At 39.2% G+C, this 27,147-nt stretch overlaps 1 protein-coding gene across 1 annotated transcript; it reads right to left on the bottom strand.

The window, feature by feature from the left end:
* Positions 1–2,811: 2,811 nt before the first annotated feature.
* On the bottom strand, positions 2,812–25,880 carry fndc4a (fibronectin type III domain containing 4a). Its single transcript, XM_037751516.1, has 3 exons — positions 25,260–25,880; positions 4,814–5,028; positions 2,812–3,012 (listed from the first exon to the last, which is right to left on the bottom strand). Exons 1-3 carry the CDS (start codon positions 25,333–25,335, stop codon positions 2,971–2,973), a joined length of 333 nt encoding a protein of 110 aa, XP_037607444.1. The 5' UTR covers positions 25,336–25,880; the 3' UTR covers positions 2,812–2,970.
* Between the last annotated feature and the right edge of the window lie 1,267 nt (positions 25,881–27,147).

Here is a 27,147-nt window from a genome sequence, read left to right on the forward strand (position 1 = left end):
AGGGGAAAAAGGAGAGGGTGTACAATATTACCTATTAATCCCAGAGAGGCTGTAATCACCTTCTATTTCAGGATGAGCTGTATTCTTAGGTATGTCTGTGTAATTACATTTTTGATGAGGAACATTCTAGTTTAAAGGCCAGGTGAAATGGCTCATTGAAGTTGTACGGCAGCAGACAGTGTTTGTCTCGTAACCTCTGCTTCATTGTAGCAATTGTTGTTGAGATTACTGCTTGATTTTGAGGTTTTATTATAGTAAATATAAAGTGAACAGATAGGTACAGTAGCTTCATACTATGTGTTTGCAATCGTAGGAATATCCTGTAATCTTTGGTAGTGTGACCGATGTCAATTTTATACTATCTTGGATTTCCACTGAGCTTTCTCCTGGTCAAATCATATTCAGCCTCACTGAGAGCATCAATGCAGCCATTCGACTCAAGAGCTCTTGAATTGAAGAGCTTCAACAAGACATGAGCTTCAAAATCCCTGCCTGTTATCCTTTACATCACTGGTTCCAAACCTTTTCCCTTAAGGGACCCCTTTTCTATCATTGAGTAAACTGACGACCCCTGACTAAGTGACATATTTTCAATGCAAACTGTAACAATAACAGTACAGAACAACTGATAAACTGTACAATTAACCCAAATAGTGAACGCAACGACTGCAGGAAGTTTGTGTAAAACAAGCGATTTGGATGGATTTGGAGCAGATTATTTCCTGTGAATAATGCATCAGAGATGAGTTTTCCTGTTATTTTTTTAACACCATTCTCTGTCTGTATTATGTATTTCTTTGAATATTAAATAATCATACATACAAATTCAGTGTTTTTCTTCTCCCTGACACCTGACCATTGTTCTATTAGCTCTTTGTTTGTTTTAGCTGCTTACTTCTCTAATGCAGGATGTTTAGTAGAGAGTTAATGCTCTGTGTGAATATAGCTTGTGTTCATTGTGCCCTTATCCTGTTAATAACTTAAAGGACCAGTGCGTAATTAGGGGGATTTATTGGCAGAAATGGAATATAATATTAATACGTTTTCTTTAGTGTATTATCACCTGATAATAAGAATCGGTCGGAGCGGGTTCCCTCTTCATGGAGTCCGCCATGATGCACCGCAATGTTTCTACAGTAGCCTACGTTAACTTTTTCCTGCTTGGGCTGGAGTCGATCCCGTCGCCGCCGCCGCTCTCTCTCTCTTGCTTCATCACTCACTTGCCACGTACACACACACTCTAACCACTGGCTCTGCTCCAAATGACCTACGCTACTCTTACAACAAATGGTTCTAGGGTCATTCGTGATTTTGCGTTGGCTACCGCAGCTTTCCAACGCGTTTGACACACGGGAGACGCTTCAGTTGGTTGCAATCTCCTCACCTCACTGCTAGATACCGCCAGATCCTTCAGTGCCTTACATCACATCACAATCCCAGCCATGTTATATGGCTTTCTCAAACTTATGAGTTAGAAAACAGCATTGCTTAATTTTAAGGCCATGAATCTAAACTCAGGAAGCTCATTTTATTTATGCTTATTTGTTCACAATATCAGTCGATATTTAAGATTGATTGTGTTGTGTTAAAGTTCTTTAAGGGAACATAAATTCCACCAACCGATTTTGATGCACCAGGTGTCAAATACACCAGATACAGGCTGAGCAACAAAAATGCTGCAGTTGTTGCACCAAATATGGTTCACGTCGGGATTTAATGTGTCACTTTTCTGCACTACATGCATTTTGTACCTCAAAATGAAGGGACCGACTATAATATTTAACCACCATATTATTAGCTAATTAATCTGTAGCACTTTTGAGGTATTACCTGCATTAAAACACTTTTTGTGACACAGCTTGGCAAGCATTTTGTGCATTAAGTGCTGTTTTCAACTGTACTGTAAGTCTCGGGCCAGCATTTAATGCACAAAATGCATCTTTGTGACAGTTGACGAGCAGTTTGTGTGTGAATGTGCATTTTGTGCGGAAGTGGAGGTGATTTATGCACTTCAGTGAGAGAAACTCCATTACATTAGCTGCAACTTGGTGATGGGACATTCAAAAGAGGGTTTATTTTACACTTCAGGGAATACAATTGTCAGGAAATGTACAAGATCTGAAATGAAACGCTGGATGATGAAAGATAACGTCCTGTTCTAAAAGCAGGCAGAATAGAAGAAATACATGAACGGCTTCACAGGAATGCACATCAAATGCTAGTCTACAGGCAAATGACCTGCATGCAACTTTAGTAAATGAATGAAATATGTACAGACATAATGCTTGTTATTTATGAAATATGAAAAAATACAATGTTATCCAGAAAATGGTATTTTAATATTATTAGAAAAAAATAAGACATGTCGTTGTGGCGGTTCTTAGAAATGAACACATATATCTCTCCTTATTAACTGCCCACAGCAGTCAGATAATATGAGACAATATATTAACACTATTTGCAATGAAAAAATGTTGATTTATTTAGAGCTAAGTTGCCTATAACAGGAGAACGTGATGGTGACTAATTGCACATGCCAATATCAAAAATACACTGCGAATTTAAAGTCATGAAGACCGGCCTCCCAGAGATGATTGTGTGTTTTGTATCGCAATAACATACCAAGCACCTGGCAAAGTCATCAATGTTAACTGCACCATGGGTTAACATTAGTTTAGTACTATTAACCTGCAGGAGTAGGTTTCTGTTAGCTACTGTATAGTATGGTATGTGTGTGTGTGTGTGTGTGTGTGTGTAGGGTCATGTGTCTGTAGTTTAGTGTTTTCCTACAAATACCGTGTTACATGCATGTGTGTCTTTTGCAAACACAGCCTCAGCCAGCCTTATTCACTGATGATGACCCACAGAAACTAAACATGTTATCAGCTTTTTTTTCCTCATCAGTGAGAAAGGTGGAAAATGCATCGATGGTAGAAGAGAGACAGGGATTTAACTTCAGCTTCCTTCTTCTCAAACTTCAATGATGTTGATAGACGGCACAGAAGGATGAAACTGCAACAGAAAAGATGATCATTATTACTATTTTACATTCTCCTCTACAATAAAGACATACTTTGATCATAGAAGACAAACTGTTACTGGTACAGTAACCAATAGAAGATCCATGAACCCAGGTAGTGTTATCTAAATGCTGGAAGACATTGATAATCTCCATTCCACTTTAAGCGCCGGAAGATTTTGGCACAGTAAAAGTAAAAAGGTGTATTTATTGTTGCATTTCACACCATTGTTCAGTGGTATCTTTTTACCCCAATCTTTCTTTTCATTTACAATTTTTTCTAAATGCCATCGGTGACACTAAATACCTTCAGGACTTTTTCTAAACCATGTAAGCTATTGACAGATACTAGAGAGCTTCTGAAGTCCTCATCAGAACGTCTCTGACAGAAACCTTCAACCTCCGACCACCTAATGAGGACTGGAAGGAGAGATAAGCCAATACATGAGGAGCACTACAACGATTGCCCCTCAGCTATTTTATATTTAAACTCAATATGTTGCTCCGTTAAATCTCAGCCAGCGGTCAACACTCACAATGCAAATGACCTTGATTATCGATCGGCCATGGCCTCATTACTGAGCTGTGACTGTCCACTGCTATCTTTTGATAAGCTTCACTTGTGTCTCGATTTTCTATTTTTCAAGGCATGGACCGGCATCACAAGGTTTCAACCTTGAACCAACTCTGTATTGTTATAGCACATGCAATAAATATTTTCCATAACAGACATGCTGTTTGTAAGTATTTTGCACTGTTGGAGACTGCAGTTGAGGAACGGGTCCTGAGATTACATCTGTAGGAAATATACCATTTCCATTAGGTGCTTTTTTGAATACAAGATGTATTTTTTTCCTCAGTGGAATACTATTTGATGGGGAAATTTTATACATCAGATTTAAACCAGTATATTCAAGAGTTCTGAGAAGTAGGGTCATTTTCTCATAGACTTCTTTACAATCAGACTTATTTTTGCAACCAGAGGAATCGCCCCCTGCTGGCTGTTAGAAAGAATGCAAGTTTAAGGCACTTCAGCATTGGCTTCACTTTTCAGGTTGCCCACTGTCTAGAACGGATTTATGTCACTGTGAATGAAATTAAATCTTCCAAAAAATTACTTGAATGAAAAGGAAAATTTTATATATTTTTTTTTTTTTTACCAGTGATAACTTTACTTTATTACTTTATTTTCTAATTAAACACACATAAGCATTCTCCACATGCCTCCGCATGCAAATTGCATTTGCTGATCAAATAAATGTCAATTTATGTCTTGCATTTTAATCATGGGAACAGCTGCTTGCTGTTAATCTATTTTATATGAGAATGTGTGGACGAGTAAAGCACAAGAGAGAAGGTTCGATACTGGGCAATATTTTACTTATTGATCAAGCATCCTCTCCCAATATATCCATCATTAATCATGGCATATTAAAGCTCTTTGTTTTCCAGCAGAGCCAGATGTAGCTGCATCCTACAAAACTACAGGAATCATGTTAATATCCAGCATAACCAAGTTAGCAGTTGTGAAGTGCCAAAGAGGTTAACGTCAGTGTGAGTTGGCTGATTACAAAGATTAGATTACATTAATGTTATTCACTGGAGGAAAGTGTTTCTGCAGGAAGATGGTTTACAAACAGCACAACACAGAAGAAAAATAAGACATGTTGACATGTCTCAGTAAGAAAAGAGAATGTGTAAATAGTGGTGCCTTCAAATGAATCTCGTGAGCTCGTGTTTACAACGTGGAAAGTCGTGTACTCACTACACTGTATTCAGAGGAGACACACTCACCTTGCTCCTCAGCAGCCCTCCGCTGTGGTGCTCCGGCGTGCTCCTCTCCGACGACGGCTTGGCCTTCTCCTTACTGTTACTGGAGTCGTTGTCTTTGATGATGTCATACTGTCGGCAGAACAGGGCAATAACAGCTGCCGGGAGGTGAGAGATGGGCACATGTGCAACACACACAAACACACACACACACACACACACACACACACACACACAAACAAGGAGAGGAATTCAGTGGTGAGGCGGCAACTGTCACTCACAAACATGTCACCACTTCCTCTAACTGAGCACGCTGAAAGGCCATGTGGATAATGGCATTCCGCTCCCAAGGGAGTGTGATGGCGGTGCCTTTATCGCAACGCTTGGAAGACAGTAATTCTCCATGGAGTTTGCTTTGCTACAATATGCAATCTGCCAGATGCAGCTCTGCCTCCAGTTTGGATAAGCACTATATGCTCACAATTAACGTCCTTGCTTCACTGACATTATGCATTTATATGAGAATGATATCATTAAGTATTCAGAAACTGACACCGAGTTCCGGTAATGACGACAACTAGGGAGCTGGGAGAAATGGAAGCGTATAGCGTAACTCATTTCATTAACACATATTATTCATGCAGCATGTAAGCGCTTTGCAATATTGCAGCTACATGTCATTGTCTCTTTGTAGCAGAGAGACATTGATGGTATAGGCATTTTCACGTTTGTTTCGAGGTTAAATTACCGCAGCGTTTGTGTAATTTGAGAAGGGATTTGTCTGCATTTAAACGGCTTATTACAGTTTATTGTTATGCTGTTTTAACGTGACCTTTTCCTCAGCAAAAATGTCAGCTGCTCTGCAGATTTTGTGAAGTTTTTTTAAGGTCTTCACACCATTTTTATGCATTTTTTTCAACCAACAGACCCTCACGACACAGAAAGGTTATGCAATATGGCAGATGAGATTGCATCGTATTAACGCAATTAGCTGATTACTTTATAATTCCATTTACTTTTTTCAGACCTAGACCAGGCAGCGGAAATTAACAGAGATAAAAGATAAAAGGAAAAACAACAAATAAATTGAATACGAACAGGAAAGAACTGCAGAAGTAAACACAACTATCTTTTGTAGATTGTGATCGTTTGAAATGCAGGGTATAAGCTGACTTTAAACAGGACTGGCTGCAAATGAGCAGTCCATTATGAATGCGCCACATGAGGAGTTTTTATGCTTTCACTCCAATATTGCAATATTGGTTGCATTTTAGTGAATGGTAAAGAAACTTGACGTACGAAAAAAGCATGAAAATACCTACAATTGTGGGAAAATATATACATAATAGTATTTATATAGTAAATACTCTGCTACCAGTTTATTAGGAACACCTAGCTAAAATGAGTGCAGCATTCCTGTAATAAATGCTCCCTTCAGGGAGGTTATAATGCTTTATAGAGGTGTGATCAGTGATCATGTTGGTGGTTGTAGTTTGTGCTGCTGTTGAACTGTGTTGTATTATACAGAGAGGTGTTTCTGTTACTGATCCTACTCTTATTGATATAAATGGGTACTGTTGTATTAGACTGTATTCATAGGAATGAACGAAGCCCCGCCTCCAACGCTGGATCCAGTTCTCTTTATACATCCTTGGTAGCTCTGTCCGTCGCCGTCTTGGCAGTGACGTCACAGCCTTAACTCCTGCAGTGTGTTCCAATCCGCGTACTTCTGTACTTACACTTACTACTTTGAGTGCATAAGTGCGTTCACACTGTGAAGTACGGCAAAATGCAGTGCACTCAAAGTACCCGGATGTTGTACTCAAAACGGTCAGATCGTTGAGTGTGGAACGCTGGACACTTTCCACACTCAACTGTCTCCATCTTGGCTACGTAGCGGAAGGGGCGGAGCCACGGCCACTATTCAAACAGACGTAGATAACAGAATAAAACAATACGTAAACATACCGGTGCATTTTCAGCCAACAGGAGGACACATCGTAGGCGACGACGTTGGAAACCTAATTTCCACTCTGCTTTCATTTTTTTCAGAAGATATTTTGGCGGGTAGCGAGCCGCGGTCAAATGTTGCGATCGCCATTTCCGGTCAGTGCGCCGCAGAGTATTCGATTTGAGACGATCTTACCCCGCTGAAATTTACGCACTACTCAAGTGAGTACAGAGTACACACAGTACACTATATTGAAGTGTACTTCTGGAAGTACGTGGATTGGAACACACTGATGGCTAATCCACAAAGAGGTGGATTGTGGGTGAAGCTGACGAGGCCGGTTGACGCAGCAGAGCAGACAGCCAGCAGCTAGCGACCTGATACGGCACCCACCTGTCAATCAAAGAGACCACGCCCTAAATGATGCCGAACTTTAAGCCTTATTATAATTTAAACGGATGACTTGTATAAAGATTCACCTCCCGTACAGCTGTCATGAACGGAGGAATTAGCTCCAGAGATCAGGCTGTAAACATTTATATTATTTATAACATTTATTTCTGCTGTAAAGTTGGACAACGTGGAGGTCTGTGGGGATCGACTCACTGTTGGCCGTTTGACTTGCTTAGAAGCGTTTCCATGACATTCACACACATGTAGGATGAATGTTGACCTCTTTGATGGAGGCGTAGTAATTATATTAATAAAGTTACTGCAGACTGTAAATAAGGAAACATTTTACGCAGAAACATTTTATGAGTTTATATCATGCTGAATGTAAAATCTGACTTTAATATGTTTCTGGAACAAAGCCTCCCTGTAACTTTATTAAAGCCTCTCCCAGTATGGGACCAGTTTAGAGGAGACGCTGCTGGCTGAGCTGCGGGGAAGCTGGCGGGGAAGCTGGCGTCGCAGCGGTCTGAGGGCCGAGGCTGGTCTCCGTCTACTGTACATACGAGAAGAATGATGTCAGAAAGCAGAGCGGTGATTTATGAACGCAGCCATAAAATCCAGAGAGGAGACGAGAAGAGAGTCTATATGAAATTATCAGAACTCAGAGACTCAGAGAAGGGTGGAGGTCAGAGGTCAGAGGTCAGAGGTCAGACTGAGGGTTCCTGTTAGCGTCGGCCAGATGAATGATGACTGTCAGAGAGAGAGGCGACCGGCTATAAGTTCTCCTCTTCCTCCTAGTAAATAAATAAATACAATAAAAAAGTAAATAAATAAATGTAAATACATAAATCAAATAATAAATAAAGTGACTAAATTAATAAAAATGAAGTAAATAAATTAAATCAAAATAAAATAAATAAATACAAAGTAAATAAACAAATAAAACAAATTAAATGAATGAATGAATAAATATAGAGTAAATAAATAAATAAAAATAAAGTAAATAAATAAATAAAATGAAAATAAAGTAAATAAATTAATACGCATAAACTGTACATATATATATACTTGCATACCTACATACATATCATCATAAAATAATGAAACAAAAAATTAAAACAATTAAATAAAAATGTTTTGATAATTAAAAAAAGAAACATGAACACATTTATTGTTAGCAATGTGTCTTGTTGTGCTTTTATTTTAATACTATTTATGACTTTATTGAAAATAAAACAAAAAACAAAACATACAAAAACAACATATTTTTTGTAGAATTAAACTTTGAGAACTGTAAAGTACTCCTGCATCAAACTATTTATTTAGCATCATTTATTTAGTTTATTGAGATGATTAAGATGCAGAACAATGAAACATGGTTATGACTACTGGCACAGCTCTGAGACGCTGATGAGAAGATTAGAAGCACTCCAAACTTAATTTCTATGTTTATGTTTCTAGTAAGAAATAAATCAATACAGTCCAAACAGAACAACGATCCTGATCAATTAGACAGGACTAAAGTGTTAACATGAATATCATCTCTGAATATGAATGAATTATTATAGTTGTATTTTGTCAGACATGACTCGTCATATGAACCCGGCTGTCAAACAGAAAACATGACTCAGCGTTACAGTAAATCATATCAGCATCTTAATCAACTCAGACTTTCTGCTGGACGGAGTTCACACACATGTTCACTGTTAAGACACATTTAATGAGTCACACGTGTTCGCAGTTTACAAATTTACAATTTTACAGTCCAGTGAAGGAGAAAGAAAAGCTTCAGACTTAACACCGAATGGTCCCGAATGTCCCGCAGGCAGCACACGGCTGATAGGACATATCTATGGTTATATAGTCTATGTCTTCATGGCTTCATATGTTCATGTGTTCATGTCTTCATGACTTCATGTCTTCATATGTTCATGTGTTCATATCTTCATGTCTTCATGTGTTCATGTCTTCATGTCTTCATGTGTTCATATCTTCATGTCTTCATGTGTTCATATCTTCATGTCTTCATGTGTTCATGTCTTCATGTCTTCATGTGTTCATATCTTCATGTCTTCATGTGTTCATGTCTTCATGTGTTCATATCTTCATGTCTTCATGTGTTCATATCTTCATGTTTTCATGTGTTCATGTCTTCATGTGTTCATGTGTTCATGTTTTCATGTCTTCATGTCTTCATATCTTCATGTTTTCATGTCTTCATATATTCATGTCTTCATGTCTTCATATCTTCATGTCTTCATATCTTCATGTGTTCATGTGTTCATGTCTTCATATGTCCATGTCTTCATGTTTTCATATCTTCATGTGTTCATGTGTTCATGTCTTCATATGTCCATGTCTTCATGTCTTCATATCTTCATGTCTTCATATCTTCATGTGTTCATGTGTTCATGTCTTCATATGTCCATGTCTTCATGTGTTCATGTGTTCATGTGTTCATGTCTTCATATGTCCATGTCTTCATGTGTTCATGTCTTCATGTGTTCATGTCTTCATGTCTTCATATCTTCATGTCTTCATATCTTCATGTCTTCATGTGTTCATGTCTTCATGTGTTCATGTCTTCATGTCTTCATGTGTTCATGTCTTCATGTGTTCATATCTTCATGTCTTCATGTGTTCATGTGTTCATGTCTTCATGTCTTCATGTGTTCATATCTTCATGTCTTCATGTGTTCATATCTTCATGTCTTCATGTGTTCATATCTTCATGTTTTCATGTGTTCATGTCTTCATGTGTTCATGTGTTCATGTTTTCATGTCTTCATGTCTTCATATCTTCATGTCTTCATGTCTTCATATCTTCATGTTTTCATGTCTTCATATATTCATGTCTTCATGTCTTCATATCTTCATGTGTTCATGTGTTCATGTGTTCATATCTTCATGTCTTCATATGTTCATGGAGCATTTCGAAGGTGATGCTGAGGAACATTGTGATTGTGTTTCTGCTGTTGGAGTGATCAGTTTTGTTTATCAGATATTTGAACAACAAAAACAACAACACGAGGGGGGGGGGGGGTGGGGGGGGTATACGAGAGTATTTATGACATTTTTAGTTTTGTTTGAATCTTTAAAAGTTGGCGATCTGCGATAATTAACTTTTGTTTATTTTTCCTGCAATAGAATTAAAAATCTGGTGAAATAAAGTCCGTTTACAAGGATTGGAAAACATCGCTGCGTCTTAACTGGATATGATTCTGCTGTTTTAGAGCATGACTGCGTTCTTGGCCTTTTCAAACGTTGTCTGCAGAGTTTCAAACCCATCCTGAGGACGGAACACCAGCCGGGGTTTATGGGTAGGCAGCCGCCGCAGACTCACTAAATCACCAATTAGAGTAACGAGGAGCAGGCAGCCATGTTTACCTTCACGTTAATGAATCGAGCTCATCTCGTCCAGAAGAACACCTAGATTAAAGTTGTTGTCGGGGATTCAGAACCAAACTGAACATTAATAACCAGAACCAATAAATATGTGACCCAATATCAGCTTCTGGTCTCCCAGAACCGGCACTAAAAGATAAACGCTTCCATCAGTCTTTAAAACGGCTGCGTTGGTTCTCCAGATGGTGATAACCACTCAGACATGAAGAGCTACGTCATGTTTGGTTGTTTCACATCATGGCGGAAAAATGTCTGAACTCAGAGAGGTCCAGCCCGCTCACACGAAAAGACGTATTTAAATGCCACGATAATGCGTAAGGCGTTAAGCGTGCAATAAGTACGTCTTTCTGGATTTCCGAGTCATTTGTATGCCGTGTATCCTGTACTGCACATACGCGTAGAAATACTACGGTAAGAGTTAGTGACGTAGTCTGGCATCGCCCTGTCGGGGTTTATTTCACAACAATGACCCGCTAGCTGTACATTATCCCGGTTATTACACGGCTACTTACTGAAGAAATCAATCATTTAACACAAAAACATCCTCCAGAGTCCGACATCAGAGCTGCGCCCATAGCAACGGTCTGTTATACATAGCAACGGTCTGTTATACAAAGCAATGGTCTGTTATACATAGCAACGGTCTGTTATACAAAGCAATGGTCTGTTATACATAGCAACGCTCTGTTATACGTAGCAATGGTCTGTTATACGTAGCAACAGTCTGTTATACAAAGCAATGGTCTGTTATACGTAGCAATGGTCTGTTATACGTAGCAACAGTCTGTTATACAAAGCAATGGTCTGTTATACATAGCAACGGTCTGTTATACGTAGCAACGGTCTGTTATAAAGAAATAACAGACTGTTTTGTTTTGTTAGTGATGTTTGTTTATTCTAGATGTTTGTTTTCCGTAGTTTTTTCCATACGTGTTTTACTTAGTTTACGTACTTATTTTAAGCCCAACCATGAAGTTTTCCCTTACCCTATCTAAGGGGTTTTCTTGCCTGAAGCTAACTGCGGACATTTGTGTGGCGTACAAATGACTATCGTGGTATTTATACGCTCTCTGTGAGACCGGGTTGAGGGATCAGTTTGTTTCATATAACGATGGAAAGAAATGTGAAATAAAGGTAAATCATCAGCACAGATTACAGGTCATGTGATCATAGAGGCCGGTCAGACAGTAACAGCCAATCAGGAGGAATTTAACAAAATGTAAACTTCACATTAAATGATTAGTTATGTCAGTTTTAATTTTATTCTTCCAGGTAACTGGACCTTCATGACCTCCTGACTGCTGCTCGCTGCCAGAAACAGAAACGTAGTCGTATTTATTGACTTCTCTCTCTGTTAAAGGTGATATAATAAATGTGGATAGTGAATGATGAACCTCTGGCGGTGATCGTGGGAACGAGCTCCTCGTTCGAACAAGCAATTACCCTTCAGCGGGTCTGTGTGACCTTTTAAAAACTAACAGGAACAAATGGAATCAATAAGCAGACACATGTTGAGCTGTTGTTGATTTTTAAAAGGCCAAACGGACGAGGAGGAAGAACTCAAAACTCTTAAAGTATTAGCATCATGCAGAGCAGCAATACTCCACAACAAGTACAAGACCGGCAGTATTTATCTTTAAAGTAAAATAAGAAGCACTCTGAGGAGCAGGAGGCTGGTTTAGGGATTTTTCCTCGTCTTTTTGTCTTTTAAAGGCCTAGAAACACCAACCCAACATTAAAGAACTAGCGGTGATGAAGGCCGACTGTTGCGTCGCCTCACATCTCCTTTGTCTTGTTTGATAAGTTGCACTTGAACGCACCACAAAGACGACAGCCGACGGCCGGTTAGTACGAACGTTCTGCTCCTGTGTGAGAGGAAATAACGCTCCACACCAGCAGGCGGCGGTAGTCTGTATTCATCATTCAAAAAGAGAAACGGGAAGAGCGAGGACGGCGGATATACGAGCTGCTCTCACTCACCACTTAGCTTCATTCCAGATGTTCATGTCGTGTTGGAATGATCAGATGAGATGAAGATGAAAAATGAGAAGAGCCTTCTGAGTTTTTCCTCCTGACTTTACTCGTCCGCTTTCCTCACTTCCGTTTCTCTTCTCATGCGCTGATTCGTTTAAGCTGAACAGCCAATCATAGTGATTTCTCTCACTGACGAGCTCCGCCTCCGATTCAACATGCTGAATCGGATGAAAAACCTCCGACACGGGAAGACTAGAGCCGACGGCCTCAAACTGTCCGACGGCCGACCGTCGGTTTGGTGTGTCAGGACCTTAAGCTTCGGATTATGCTAGAAAAGATCACGTTGGAAATCAAAAGTGTTTGTTGTTGTTCTAAATGGCCAAACTCAAAGTCAGTCGACATAGAGAAGAGGGAGAGACAATAACAGTTTGAATTTGGGCATAACAGCGAACATTTTCCCTCCTGAAAGACAGTCGTAGTCTTGTACTCAGTTGATGTTCACATGAAATGTTAAGATAGTTTTGTGAAGCAAGGAAAAGAGAGCTGAGAGAGAAGTTCAAACTCCTGGCTCCTTTCTCACCTCCACACAGCCGAACCATCCCGGCGTGAAGTCGACATGAATGTGGAATTGACGGCTAATCAGACGTCGGAAAGTTAAAGTGGAGGGAGAGGGTTTCTAAAACTATTCGGCGGTTCAACAAGCAGTTTGACGGTTACCATGTCCGCCATGTTCTTAGCTTGTTAATAAAAGTTTGTCATGTTGATTAGCACTAATAATTTAGTTTAGCAGATATTTAGTGATAAACCAAAGTAAAGCTCATCATCCTGAGGGGAACATGAATATCTGAACGAAATCTCACGTCAATCCGTCCAATAGTTGTTGAGATATTTCTGTCTGGACCGACTGACTGACCAATAAGAGGAACATGGAAACAGTAAAACTGAGCTGAAGAGCAGCGGAGGAGGAAATGTAGTACAGTTACTCTGGCAGTGAAAAGAGAGAGAAACTAATGTAGTGATGTTGATATTCAGAGAACATCATCGTCATCCAGGTCTGTTCATTATCACCTCAAACCAGCTGCTCAACACGTCTTCTCTATTTTAAAAGAACTCACTTTTCTCTTCTTTTCTTTACTCGAACTGAAGAATGATCATGGATGTGCTGAGTGAGCTTCATGACCGCCGGAGCCACAAAAACTCTACTTTTGTAATTTAAAAAACACGTGCACGTTGTGTGGAAGGATCATTTTCCTCTCTGACTGAACATGTTTTTTGTCCATCAGCAGTGATCTGAGACACACTGGAGGACTTAGCTGAACCCACATGGTCAAATAAAGCTCACATATGGACATCAAAGAAAAGCACGTATTAATTTTCAGTCGTTTATCAGGCAGATTTACTGTCGGAGCTGCACGAGATCTGAGAGAATTCAGAAAAAAGCTTTGTGTTTTCATCTTGTGCGTATAATTTGTGGCCATAAAGATAAACTCATGTCCTCTTCCCCCGTCCACGCAGCGCCGTCTCACAGCAGGACAGGAAATAGGCATAAATTTAATGTATTGATTCGTGTACAAAGACACAAATTTCCCTTTTTTTCGTGACGCTCAGCACGACTTCAACAACGTACTTTTAGTGCGTTTTCCTACAAATGTCCAGCAACACGTGACACACGTCAATTTCCGCTCCCGGCTTTTCAAAAATAAAACTACTTAGTAAGGTTTAGGAAAAGATCGACTTGGTTGGGTTTAGGTAACAAACTACTTAGTTAGGTTTGGGAAAAGATCAACTTGGTTGGGTTTAGGTAACAAACTACTTAGTTAGGTTTAGGAAAAGATCGCGGTTTGGGTTAAATAACTCTGCAACTGGGCTTGTCCAGGCAGCACATGCAGCAAACCAGGATAAAAATATCCTGTCACTCCGAAAAAACAACTTCCACTTTTACTTTTAGACACGTTCATACTGCGAACATGAAGGAAGATCAGATGTGTCCTGAGGTTACAGTACAACGTGTAGACATGTGAGCGAGACGAGCAGTCAGACTCAGCTTGTATTTATTTAGGATGATTTGTGACGTCTGGCTGGCTCGTTTCACTTTGACTCGGGGCGAGTTAATCAGAGATCCTCAAAGACAGAAAACTGGACCCACTTATTGAAGGTGCCACATGGAGCAGAGAGTCAGATCAGAGTTATGATCTCTGAGGAATTTACATCTGATGGCTCACTTCAAGCATCTGAGAGGAGCTGCAGGCTGCAGAGGACGACCCGGGGAGGACACTGTCTTACTACTTACAGCAAAAACTGTAAAGTATAAAGATTTTTCATAAGGACTAGGGTGTCACATTATCAAACCGGACCCTCCCCACTTCCACTCCGTCACCGAGTGAACTCCGTTCTGTAGTCACATTCACAGCTGAATGAAGCTCTCTTCTTTAAGGTGGAGGGTGTAAATACGGCAGCAAGCTTTGGGACAAATGGTGCTTGACTAATGGTACTTAAGTTAGGACACTTCCAGTGTTATTTTAAACCAAACCATCTTTTCCTAAACCTAACTAAGTTGTTTTGTTGCCTAAACCTAACCAAGTCGATCTTTTCCTTAACCTAACTAAGTAGTTTTATTTTGAAAAGACTAGCGGAAATTGACACGTGTGTCACGTGTTGCTCGTCATTCGTAAGAAATCGCGTAGGACAGTCGTGCTGCGCGTCACAAAAAAAAACGAAATCCGTGTCTATGTACACGAATCAAATATATTAAATATCCTGACTATTCCACGAACCGTCACGTGACAAACGTCCCTAACGTCACAAAACAAAACAGGACACGTGTCGTATGAATGACACACAGAAATCAAGAAAGACGTACTTATTGCTAAATGCTTTGCTCATTATCGTGGCATTCATACGCCTTTTCGTGCCAACGGGCTGAGGAAACACGTTATGGTTGGGCTTAAAATAAGAACGTAAACTAAGAAAAATACGTACGTGAGCAACGTAACAGAAATACAGAAAACGTCACAAATGTAAAGTCAACAACATGTTTGGTTTCACGCCAGACACAAAGTTCTGTGTTTGTGTTTATAGTGATAAAACAACTTTTCCACTTCAGACAAGTGTAAAATCTTCCTTTCAATCTTTTTTAATTTCCGGCGTTTCCTCTCAAATTGGAAACAGAGCAGGTGGGAACACATTTAGTGAGGCAGCGGAGGGAATGCAAATTAATGTTTTTGTATTACACTCGCCTGACATCAACCCAGTCACCGGAGAAAGTGTTGTGGTATTATACTGTACCTTCACGTTTTATGATAAAAATCATATCAGCCTCTATCACACTCACAGAAATGCACAATAACACGTGGTTAACGTTGTGAAACGATTGGTTAGGGTTAGGCAACTAAACTACCTGGTTAAGGTTAGAAAAAAGATCATAGTTTGTGTTAAACTAATAACGTAACACTCGTGCTATTTATTGTATTTTATTTACTTCAATTCTTCTTCTTTGTGTCTTCACACGCTCGTACCCCACACATTTAATCTGCATGTCTCGCCATGGTTTTCTTCTTCTGCTTCTGCAGACTGAGAGTTTAAAGGGTTAAACACGTGTATGTGTGTCATGTGGTTTTTAAATTCCTGCAGAACGTTGATAGACTCATGAGATAATCCTCCTCTTCCAACCAAGCAACACAGGTGACCTCATGCGTGTGCGCCTGTTAAAGGGATTAAATGTGGTCATGTAGTGAACACAGTCTACCTGCTGCACATGTAAAACACATCATCATCATCATCATCATCATCATCATCATCATCATCATCTTCATCATCATCATCATCATCATCATCATCATCATCATCTTCGTCCCTTCACATCAAACTCATTGCACACCGACGGTCCGTAAACACAGAACCGATGTGAGGTCATTTATTTCATAAACGGATGTGAGAGATGTGAGTCATTGTTCTCTAAAGTTCTTCACATAAATCTTTACGGGGCGTCGACACGGAAATAATGTGAGAGCTGATTGACAAAGCTTTAGGAGCTCCTCCTCCTCATACTCCTCTTCTTCCTCCTCCTCCTCCTCCTCCTCCTTCTCCTCCTCCAGACCTTGTTATTAGGATCAATGGATCAACATCTAGATCACAGTGGAGCTCTGTGGAGACTCACAGAAAAATTAAAACAACAGTTTATAATCAACGCGGTGGTATTAACCAGTCAGGGCAGGAATCTGTTTACTCCACTGAAATGCAGAATGAAACATAACTAACAGAACAACGCCTGTTCAGTTCAAACCAAACAACACTAACATCAGAGAGTTCACAATAATCAGTCAGAATCAGCAGGAGGAGGCGTGTAGAAACAGCTGTTTACACCAGTTTTCTGTCTCAACTATACTCCATACAGAACCATATATAACCTTTCACATGGCGGATTTGCACATATGTATAATCCCATTTTACCTCATTGCATTTAAAAAATAAAACTGCAACAAATTTGCACACTTGTCTAATATATATAGTATGTTATCCTATCTTTATATTTACAACCAGGTCTCACAGGAAGACGTATAAATATTACAACATTAGACGGACATTCCACGTGTCGTTAGGTTCAGGCAAGAAAACCACGTAGTTAGGGTAAGGGAACACGTCACGGTTGGGCTTAAAATAAGCAAACTAAGTAAAATACGTACAGAAAACAACGTGACACAATTATAGAAAACACGTGACAAGCGTCACTAACATAACTTACAAAATAAAACAGCGGTCAACAACGATCTCCAACATGAGTCTCCTCATTAAAAGTCTGATGCACTACGTCACTAACCTGACCTAACTCTCACCGTAGTATTTATACGCAGATGTGTTTACAGCGCAGTCAGTACAGGATACGTGGCGTACAAATGACACGAGGAAATCCAGAAAGACGTACTTATTGCACGCTAAACGCCTTGTGCATTATGGTGGCATTCATACGGCTGAATAGGCTGGTAAAAAACAGAGTTTCATGGTTCGCCGTATAAATAAAACGCCACTTTTAAGGACATTTCGTGTGTCATGTCTGCGCATGTTAAGCTGACATTAACGCCCTCATTCCCAACTCGTCACATACCGACGCTCAGTCGCTGTTATAAACACGTGGTTAACGTTGTGAATTCAAACTAAACTACTTGGTTAGGTTTAGGAAATGATTGTGGTTTAAGGTTAAAATAAGGAAGTTTGTTATGTTAACGTGGACTTTCTGGCTCTTTATACTACGTCACCCGACCTCCGGAGACCTCACTCGGAGCGTCTTATTGTCACAGCGTGAAATGACACGAAAAGGAAAAGATGCGTAGCGATGATGCACAAAATAACTTAGGAAACTGTTGTGTTATTCATACTCTAATGGCTGAGATCAGGCTGTTCTTGTAGTATTTCTTTTAGTTGTATATCCTTTCTCATTCTGATCGTCTTGTTCTAACATTTCTTCTAGTATTTTTATGACACATTTTTGTGTTCTAACTCTCCTCACAGGTACATTCATGTTATCACTCTGAAGTTATGTTGTACATTTCATTAACTGTTGAAACGTGTCAGACTCCTCTGTGATCATCATCATCATCATCATCATCATCATCATCATCATCATCACCGTACGTGTTCACACACAACTAACATTTTTCTTTCGGGTTGATGCCAGCTCTCTTTTATTAACGCCTGAGGTGTTGGATTACAGTCAAGCTACGTTAACTCTGGTCTTCTCTCCAACTCCTTTAAGGATTAATGATTAATACAGCTGTTAAAATTTACAACGTCCTTCATCCTTTAACGTGATAAACCTGTTCAGGAATCAGGGAACTCCTCTGCTTGTAAGTAACCACTATAGTCATACTTCACATGAAGTTTAATGTCTTTAAATTACAGTACATTCTTTCTGCATTTCCAACATAACCAGAAACCAGCTGTCTTGAGTGCCAAATTCCCGGAATACATTTCTGCTGTGATCATACATTTCTGTTGTTTTTATATTCTTAAGCAAAAGAGAAAGTTTGCTGCGTGACATTAAAACACACTCTGGTCCTCTGGGATCAGACGCTGACTGTCGAGTTTCATCACTAGATTTATTTCTTACTGTCGTGTTGTTGCTAAACCGGCTCTGCCAGGGCGACGCGGGTAATGTGTGAATGATGATTGAATTATACGTTTATGACCAACAGTTATACTGGTGACGCATCATATGGTGAATTCTCTGAGTGTCCGCAAGTCCTCATTTCCCAAAACACCTCGTGAAAAATGTTGATTTCCAAACATTTCAGAGCACCACCCTGATCAAGAATCCACACATGGGGAGAGTTTACCCGACCGCTGTCGTCTGCACGAGTGTTTAAAATAATCAATACATCAAGAAATATAGTTCTTATATCGGGATTAAATCATTTACCGAATGAGAACCATAATGTGTAACTCAACTTGCAATATAATATATACAGTATATATATAATATACCAGCCCGTTCTCATTCCCAAGGCGTCAAATACCGTCGGCTAGGGTGACCAGATCCCAACAAACCAAATGTGGGACAAAGACTATGTTTGTGTGGGACAATGTGGGACAATGTGGGACACGTTGCCAAGGCTGAGAGGTAGTCTACAATTTAGATTTAATGTCTATCTAACTTAAATAATAAACATTTCTATTCTGCCCCTTATCTTGTAACATCTCTGTGCTTTAATGCCCGAATGCATCTGTAGCACCTGAGAGATATATCATTTTTTATATATCTATTCCTAGTTACATTTATCTAATATGTCATTCAGTAATATGCTGTGATATTCAGTCTTTTGTTTAAATATGTATAAGTACACCCGCCAGCAGGGGGCAGGGTGAAACTCTCTGTCGTAAATGACTACCAGCGAAGAAGAAGAAGTTTCTGTTGTTAGACGGAGGCCTTGTTCGGTGAAGTGTGTGTGCCCGGTGCTGCTCGACAGCTAGTTTGGTTTTGCCAGTTCTGCCGGTGAATTAATAAAAGTGAACTCTCTCTTCTACACCAAACCGTGTGTGTGAGTGGTGTAACATATGTAATGAAGAGCCCTCTTCATGTATGATGTTGTTGCCATTGCAGGCAGTTGAGCAGGAGAGTATTTTCATCCGGGTAATGTGACTTTTTAGACTGTAGAACATAAAGATCTCTATGAGATGAAGCCAACTGAAACTAATGTTGTTGTATTAACTTATATCATATTTTAGAAGCTCACTATAAATAATAAAAAAATGTTGGCTCATGAGCAAAGGGTTTAAGAAAATATCGATACACTTGAGTATCGTGATATTATGTTTTGTGATACTGTATCGATTCTAAAAAACACTTTATCGATTTTTAATTAATAGTTAAATATATATATACATATAAAGTCTGTATATACAGAATATACAGTATATATATGTATACAGTATATGTATATATGTAAATATATGTAGATATGTATACATATATAAATATATATATTTGTATATATATACACATACATACATATATGCGTATATATGTATATTTGTACGTATGTATGTATATGTGTGTATACAGTATATGTGTGTATATATGTATGTATATGTGTGTATATATAAAAAAGTCAACTTTTTAAAACTTTTTTTTATGCATATGGTGGCATGTACTGTATACTATGACAGTTTCCTAAAATTAGATTTTAAAAATCGCAATATATCGCCTTGCTTATACAGTGTCGCAATATATTGAAGCGTAACTCCTGTATCATTTCACGTCTCGTATCGCCAGATTCTTGCCAATACACAGCCCTATCATGAGCAGACAACAGATGATAACGGGATTTTCTAAAGTAAATATTTGTATTGATGTGAAGTCCAATCCTCCCCCTCTAGCTTGTATGATATCCCCTTCTGCACAAGTGTCATTGTGGATACTTCAATATTTGTTATTGGCCACGTGTCCTCCCGAGTAAGCCCCACTCCACACAACGCCTTGTATAAGATCTGAGATCAAACAGCAATAGGTCACGGCGGCCGAGGCGTGCTTCAGTGCAAACAAATGGTAAGACCCTCTTGGGATGTGGGCACGCTGCCAGGATGAATCATAGCGTGTATAGACAAAGCCCAGTGCATTAGCTACTCCCCATCTACCCAGAGTGCACAGAGAGAGATAGTGAAAGTGCTGGTGGATCTCTGAATGGCTGACGAGCCACGTGGAAAGGAGCCCAGTTTGATTTGTTAGAGCGAGGTATCCCGTGGTTTGCCCTCTGTATTTGCTTGCAAAGCACAATAGCGCAGTATATCCTGATACAAGCATAGTTAGTTATTGCTTGCTTATACTGTATATCCGTAGCATAAGAGAAGAGATTGATTTTTTTATAGTCAAACTAACATTTTTGATTTATCCCAATAACGCCAGTGCAGCTTTTGATCACAGACCACCTTGGATAACCGTGACACAGTGATTAAGCAGGAAAAAAAATGGCACGTGAGTAGAAAATTGGAAAATCACCAGACATAATCTGACAGATGACATGTCATCTTCATTTTGCGTCTAGTTTGCTGCCACCTGAAGAAAAGCATTATGGTTGAAATGCGTAGCTAATGCAAAAAGCAATATATCTGCCTTTTTGTGTTTGCTTTTTGCATCTGATGTGAGTTATTGGATGATAACACTCATGAGCAAATATCGATATGCACTTAGGGATCTCCAATGTACTGTTTAAAAGCCCTTAAATCTCATCACTGTTTGTGAATAAATGCTGTATCCGGATGCAAGGAAGACATCGTAATTCTTTGCATTTCTTTTAGAAAAGCGTGATAGCGGAGTCATCAGTGCTACAGTGCTCTCCCAAAACTCACTTAGACACAAACACGTGGAAAAATACAGTCCTGGTTGAAAAAAAACAAAGTTATCCTAAAACTTCTTTAGACTGTTTTGAACCCATTTCGTTCTAAACAGCTCATGCACTCATTTAATGTTAGATGTGTGACAATTTGCTCTCTGACTCGTTAATATCCCAGATGGAGACAGAAGCTGCTATTTCTTATTTAACAAACAATGTCAAGTCTGACATAAATGAGTGCTCAGCTCATTATTCAGTAATAAACATTCATAAATGTTCCAAATGATTGATCACACAATAAAACTCCCAAAGGTGCATAATTCATATTGCTTTAAACGATTGTAAAATGGAAAACACTGGTTTACCAAGGTGGCGGACTGTAATATTGATCATATTTCAGTCTCAATTACCTCTAAGCTGGTGACAGTTTGAAGGGCTGCTTGTAATGTAATCCTTTTCTAATACTTCTAATGCCTTGGTCCCTACATAGATAATATATTCACTGCCATCTTATAACTAAAGGCAATAATTGGTGCTGTGAATTTTGATGTCTTGTCCACTCAATCTTCAAACGGCTTCATCTGGATGTGTTTCCAACCCAGTCGTGGGAAGTCTAGTGCACAGCAGGAGGTTGTCGCACAGCTGCTTACAGGCCCCAGTGTTGCAAATTGCCTGGTAGTGCTGATTTTATCACAGCCGCAGCACCGTCTACCCTCATATTACCTTTGGAAAACATTTTTTTTTCTCGTTTCTTGAAATTCTGAGATTTTGCCTTTCATGCCATGTGGGAGAAGTGACTTTATGTAATCTTTGATTAAATCTCTACTTCACTAGTATCTCTCTAGTGCAGCAACAACAGCATGAAGTAGCTATGTAGATGTATTTTGATGGAAGGACTTGTCCAGCCAGGCGTGACGAAGTCCGATGCTTTTTCCCTACATTTCAGAGCCTCTCTACAGTAGAGGCACTCGCCGTCCCTCCCTTTAAGTACACTCTGTCTTCTCTCTCACTGACTCAGATGCTGTGAAACGGCAGTGGGACCAGATGGGACCAGGTGCCAGTCTAAGGTTAATGTAATCACTTGCCAAACCCCAAGGCTTTCCAGCCGCAAGCTAACATTACTTCATCATCCCAAAACTGTAAAGGCTATAGCATGCAGGAGCAGGTTTATGAACAAGATGTTTGTACCATTCATTTTACTGGCTACAGTGGTGTGTTTATGTCTAAACAAGACACCAACAAGTGTGAGCTACTGCATGCTTTTCAAAACACTGATATAAAATCCTTTTCTGTATCTTTGCATGTGTAAAATGTCTACCATGTGACAGCAGATACAATTATGACAACATGAGCAAACATTGGCCGTCACTCTGATGGATTCAGCTCTAATACAAGACGTCTATTTGTCAAGAATGTGTCACCAGGTTTATGAACAGCAGATTGCCAATTTGAAGAATGATACGAGCCTGGCCATCCAAATGAATCCAATATATTCTAATTCACTTTTGCCGAGTGCCTTAAGCCCTGATTTAGTGGGATTTATTTTCTAGCATGCTTGTTTTCAGACTGTGTGAATGTAAATTGTAAGTATTTCTTGTCAGGTTGGACTAAGAAAAATCAAACACCTTGTGTTTACCCTGTTTGACTTAGGAAGATTGCATCTTACTAGAATGTTTTTCTTCACTTAAATATCGGAAGCTAAACATTGACTTTAATACATGATTATCTGGACCAAATGTCATGATGAAAAGCATGCTTAATGGAGTCTCTGGTGAGGTTGCAGATTGCAACAAACTGAAGCCTCTGAACTGTAAACGTGAACGGCCCTCTCTAGAGCAGTGGGCAACCTCTGAAGCCAATGCGGAAGTGCCTTAAACTTGCATTATTTCTAATAGCCAGCAGGGGGCGACTCCTCAGGTTGCAAAAAGAAGTCTGATTGTATAGAAGTCTATGAGAAAATGAGCCTACTTCTCACTTGATTTATTACCTCAGTAAACATTGTAAACATGAGTTTATGGTCTCAATCGCTAGTTTCAAATCTTCTTCAATACAGCATGATGTTTATTTAGTATATTATGGTCCCATTTAGAGTCAAATAGACCATAAAGCAGGGTATGCTTTAGGGCGTGGCTACCTTGTGATTGACAGGTCTTCAAAACGGCAGTCCACAAACCAATGGATGACGTCACGGTGACTATGTCCACTTCTTATACTGTATACAGTCTATGTTAGAGAGCCAAACATGTTGTTGTTGGTGTGGACGTTTTTCAGTTTCAGAGAAAGCCAACATGATTGTAATTTGCAATACAAATTGTTTTTTACTTCACTAGAAAAACTAAATGAACTAAATGAACATTTGAAGAGTCAGAGTTGTTTTTGTTGTTTTAACAATAGTGATGTCAGTTACATTTGGTTAGGTCAGAGCTATGGAATATTAAATCATCCATCTTTGCTCACTACATATAGGAATTCTTACCCTCAGGAGTGCATAAACTACAGGTTATGAACTTCTTTTTTAAAATACAAAAACGTGAAATTATCGATTATTAGGGAAGAAGGGAATTATCGCTTATTGGTATCGTGCATCCCTAACATAATTTTAGTATCACTTTTGAAATATTTAAGCAAATACTATTTATTGTATTAGCTAAGAGAGACTTTACTGAAATGCTCCATTTTCCTGCTTCGTTCACATTTTTATGGACATCCTCACTGAGAAGCTTCCAATTAATTTAGAGCTTCCTCTGAATGTCACCGTGAATCCCATAGTCTCATAGCATGCATGCAGATGGGAGTAATTAATTCAACATTTATTTTTCATTTACACTGAAGCTCATTGCAACAGCCAGATTCAAATATATGACTGACATGTTTATTATTTTAATAGTGGCTTCTCCTGCTCTTGACAGCCCCATGCAGAACTCCACCGAGATCAGAGATGCTTCTGCGTTTCACATGCCAGCACAGGAACATGACAAAAGCTCTGAATATTTGTATCAGGCAGACAGTGCACACACCCACAGATACAGTGAGGTGCCAATCTGATTTTCTCAAGACGCTATCACATGTAAGACTCGGTTCCCTTGAGAGGCGAGGGAGGAAGTGATAGAGGGAGACAGGTAGATAAAGAGGTAGAGATACTGTAGAGGCAACGCATGCAGAGGCAGATAGAGAAGATTCCTGGTACAGATTCATAAAAGATTAAGTCTGAAGCTGAGCTTGCAATGGAGAGAATGCAAAAAAAAAAAGAATTATACTGGGTGTATATGCACTGTTGTAAATGAGAACACCTACAGTTGATCTGAAGACAGTGTGGGCTCTGCAACTGGTGTTTCTATGGCACATTATTATAGAAAAGTGAATGTGTTTTTCTATTTTATGTCACCTATATTAGAGCTTTTACACATTTTCACATTATGATATAAGAATGAAATGTTTCTTTGTTCATAAGATTGAGAGAAAGTGCCTCTCAAGTGAGCATATACACAATGAGAAAAGGCTGGACTGTAGTGCAAATTCTCTTTTTAGGAAATTATTTCTTGCTATAAACGTGCTTATATAGTTTTTTTATTAGATGCATAAGTAGGGCCACGGTTATTCTTATATAGTTATGAATTTAAATTTAAAACACAAAGGATGTTTTAAAATAGATGTCTTGTTTTTTTTGTGAATGATTCAAAGAAAAGCCCATTTTGTATACCTAAACATGCTTGCAATGTATTCTATATCAGGTTAAACAGTATAGGTAAGTAGCCCTGAGTATAAAAAAACATAGATCTTGTTTGATTTATATAAATGAAAGGTGGAATCAAGTGCATCATGGTGCAGATTAACAAACACAGCTTTATAATACTCTGCCAAATGATGCATTTTACAGTATAATAATTGCTTTGACTCCTCTGCTATAGAGGCTTCTGATACTTACTCGCTCCTACCAAGAACATGTCGCTGCCAAAAAGCAACAGGACCACGGAGTTGACCAAAACAAGCAGGCGAGCCATGTCTGTCTCTCCTTGCAGGTGTCTCAGGTTGCTCTTCTTTTAGATATTAAAACGCAGATCTCCTATATGCTTGAAGGGCAACTATATAGTTCATTATAACATGTTGATGAATGAATGAATGAACGGCTTGCTGGCTGAATAATCGGACTCGAGCTGGTCAGTAAATCGACAGCCAGTGAAAGTACGTGACAGATGATGATGATGTCTTCACAAACATTTTGTCGAGCCGAGGAGTCTTCATTGAGGGGTTTTTTAAATCCACAAGTCCTTCATGCTGCTGGTGTTAACAACTGTAGGCGTCCATCATCATCATCCTCATCCTCATCATCATTATTATCATGCCCAGGTTCGACACAGGTCCGTATAGAGAGAGAGAGAAAATGACGCTCCCAGGCAGATTCAGCACCATGGACAGCGACGAAGTTTACCCACACTGCCCTTTGCGCGCTCCGCAGCTCTCTGTGTTTATAATTCCTGCAGTCCTTTTTTTCCGGTATAGTCTTCACCCCCCCACAAGTATAGCCTATGAGACCCTCAGGTTTCTATAGCACTCTCAAGTGCACGCGCAGCATACCGTGATTAATGATGCTCCACGTGTCAGCAGTATACGCCTACACTGTGTGGCTCCAACTGCTTTAATATTTAATAAGCAATAAGATCATATTTACTGCAACAAGGAGTGGAGTGTTGATATTACAGAGTGTTTTCATGTGGAGCTGAATGACCCTGAGACATAATGTTTATAGCTATATCAGAGAAGACCATTAATAAAACACCATAGATAGATAGATAGATAGATAGATAGATACTTTATTCGGTTTGCAGCACAATCACAAGGCATTTTATCAACAACAACAACAACAAAATATATATATATATATATACACACACGCATACATATGTGAACTACTATATTATTACTACTAAGGTGTATTTCATACTGTGCAATATTTTCAGGTGGAATTTCATTCATTTCATTCTCACTGTGCAATATCATTTTCCACTTGTGCAATTTTGTTAATAGTCTCTTTATTGTCAATACTGTATATATTGCTCCTATTTTTATACTTCCTTCTATTTAAATGGTTCATATTTTTTAAAAATGCTTGGGGGATAAAGTGCTAGTGCATTAGCTGTTTAAAAAGTGAATAGCTTGTGGGACAAATGAGAACTTGGATCTGCCTCTGGTCACCCACAATATTGTTTGCCTTCTTCACTCTTCTGCCTCTGTAGATAAATTCTATACTTGGTGACGTGATCCCTAGTAGTTAGCTGGCCACTGACGGTCTTTTTCTGTGCCTCAGTAGCATTACCAAACCATCAGATGATACAGAAGGTTAAAACACGTTCAATATTATATAGTATCATTCTACTTCATTCACTAAACTTATGGTGAGAAATGTAATAAGCATGAAGTGTTTTATATTCCCCCTGTGTTCTGGATACACAACCCCAGCAGCAGCAGCAGCAGCAGGTCCTTCACCCATCATACACTGCCCAGCCCCTCCTATAAGACACAGCATGTTATCACAAAGATGAATCATGTTGATAAGCTGAGTGCATTGCCTCATGGGACAAGCGCTGCATCAGATTGCTTGTGTATGGCGAATCTGACAGGCTACTGCAGTCTTTATTCATGAGGAAGTCATCAACTGTGTGGCAGACTTATGGGAGAGAATTATCAATCAGAAGATATAAATCGCATCATGCAAATATGATTTTATAACTGCAATAAAAGGAGCAAAATAACTCAGAAGACATTAGGAATATGTGTTGGCAAGAATCTGGTGATACAATACTGTGCGTATAATG

The sequence above is a fragment of the Sebastes umbrosus genome, chromosome 18, assembly GCF_015220745.1.
Source record: "Sebastes umbrosus isolate fSebUmb1 chromosome 18, fSebUmb1.pri, whole genome shotgun sequence".
In the NCBI taxonomy this organism is placed as follows: Eukaryota; Metazoa; Chordata; class Actinopteri; order Perciformes; family Sebastidae; genus Sebastes; species Sebastes umbrosus.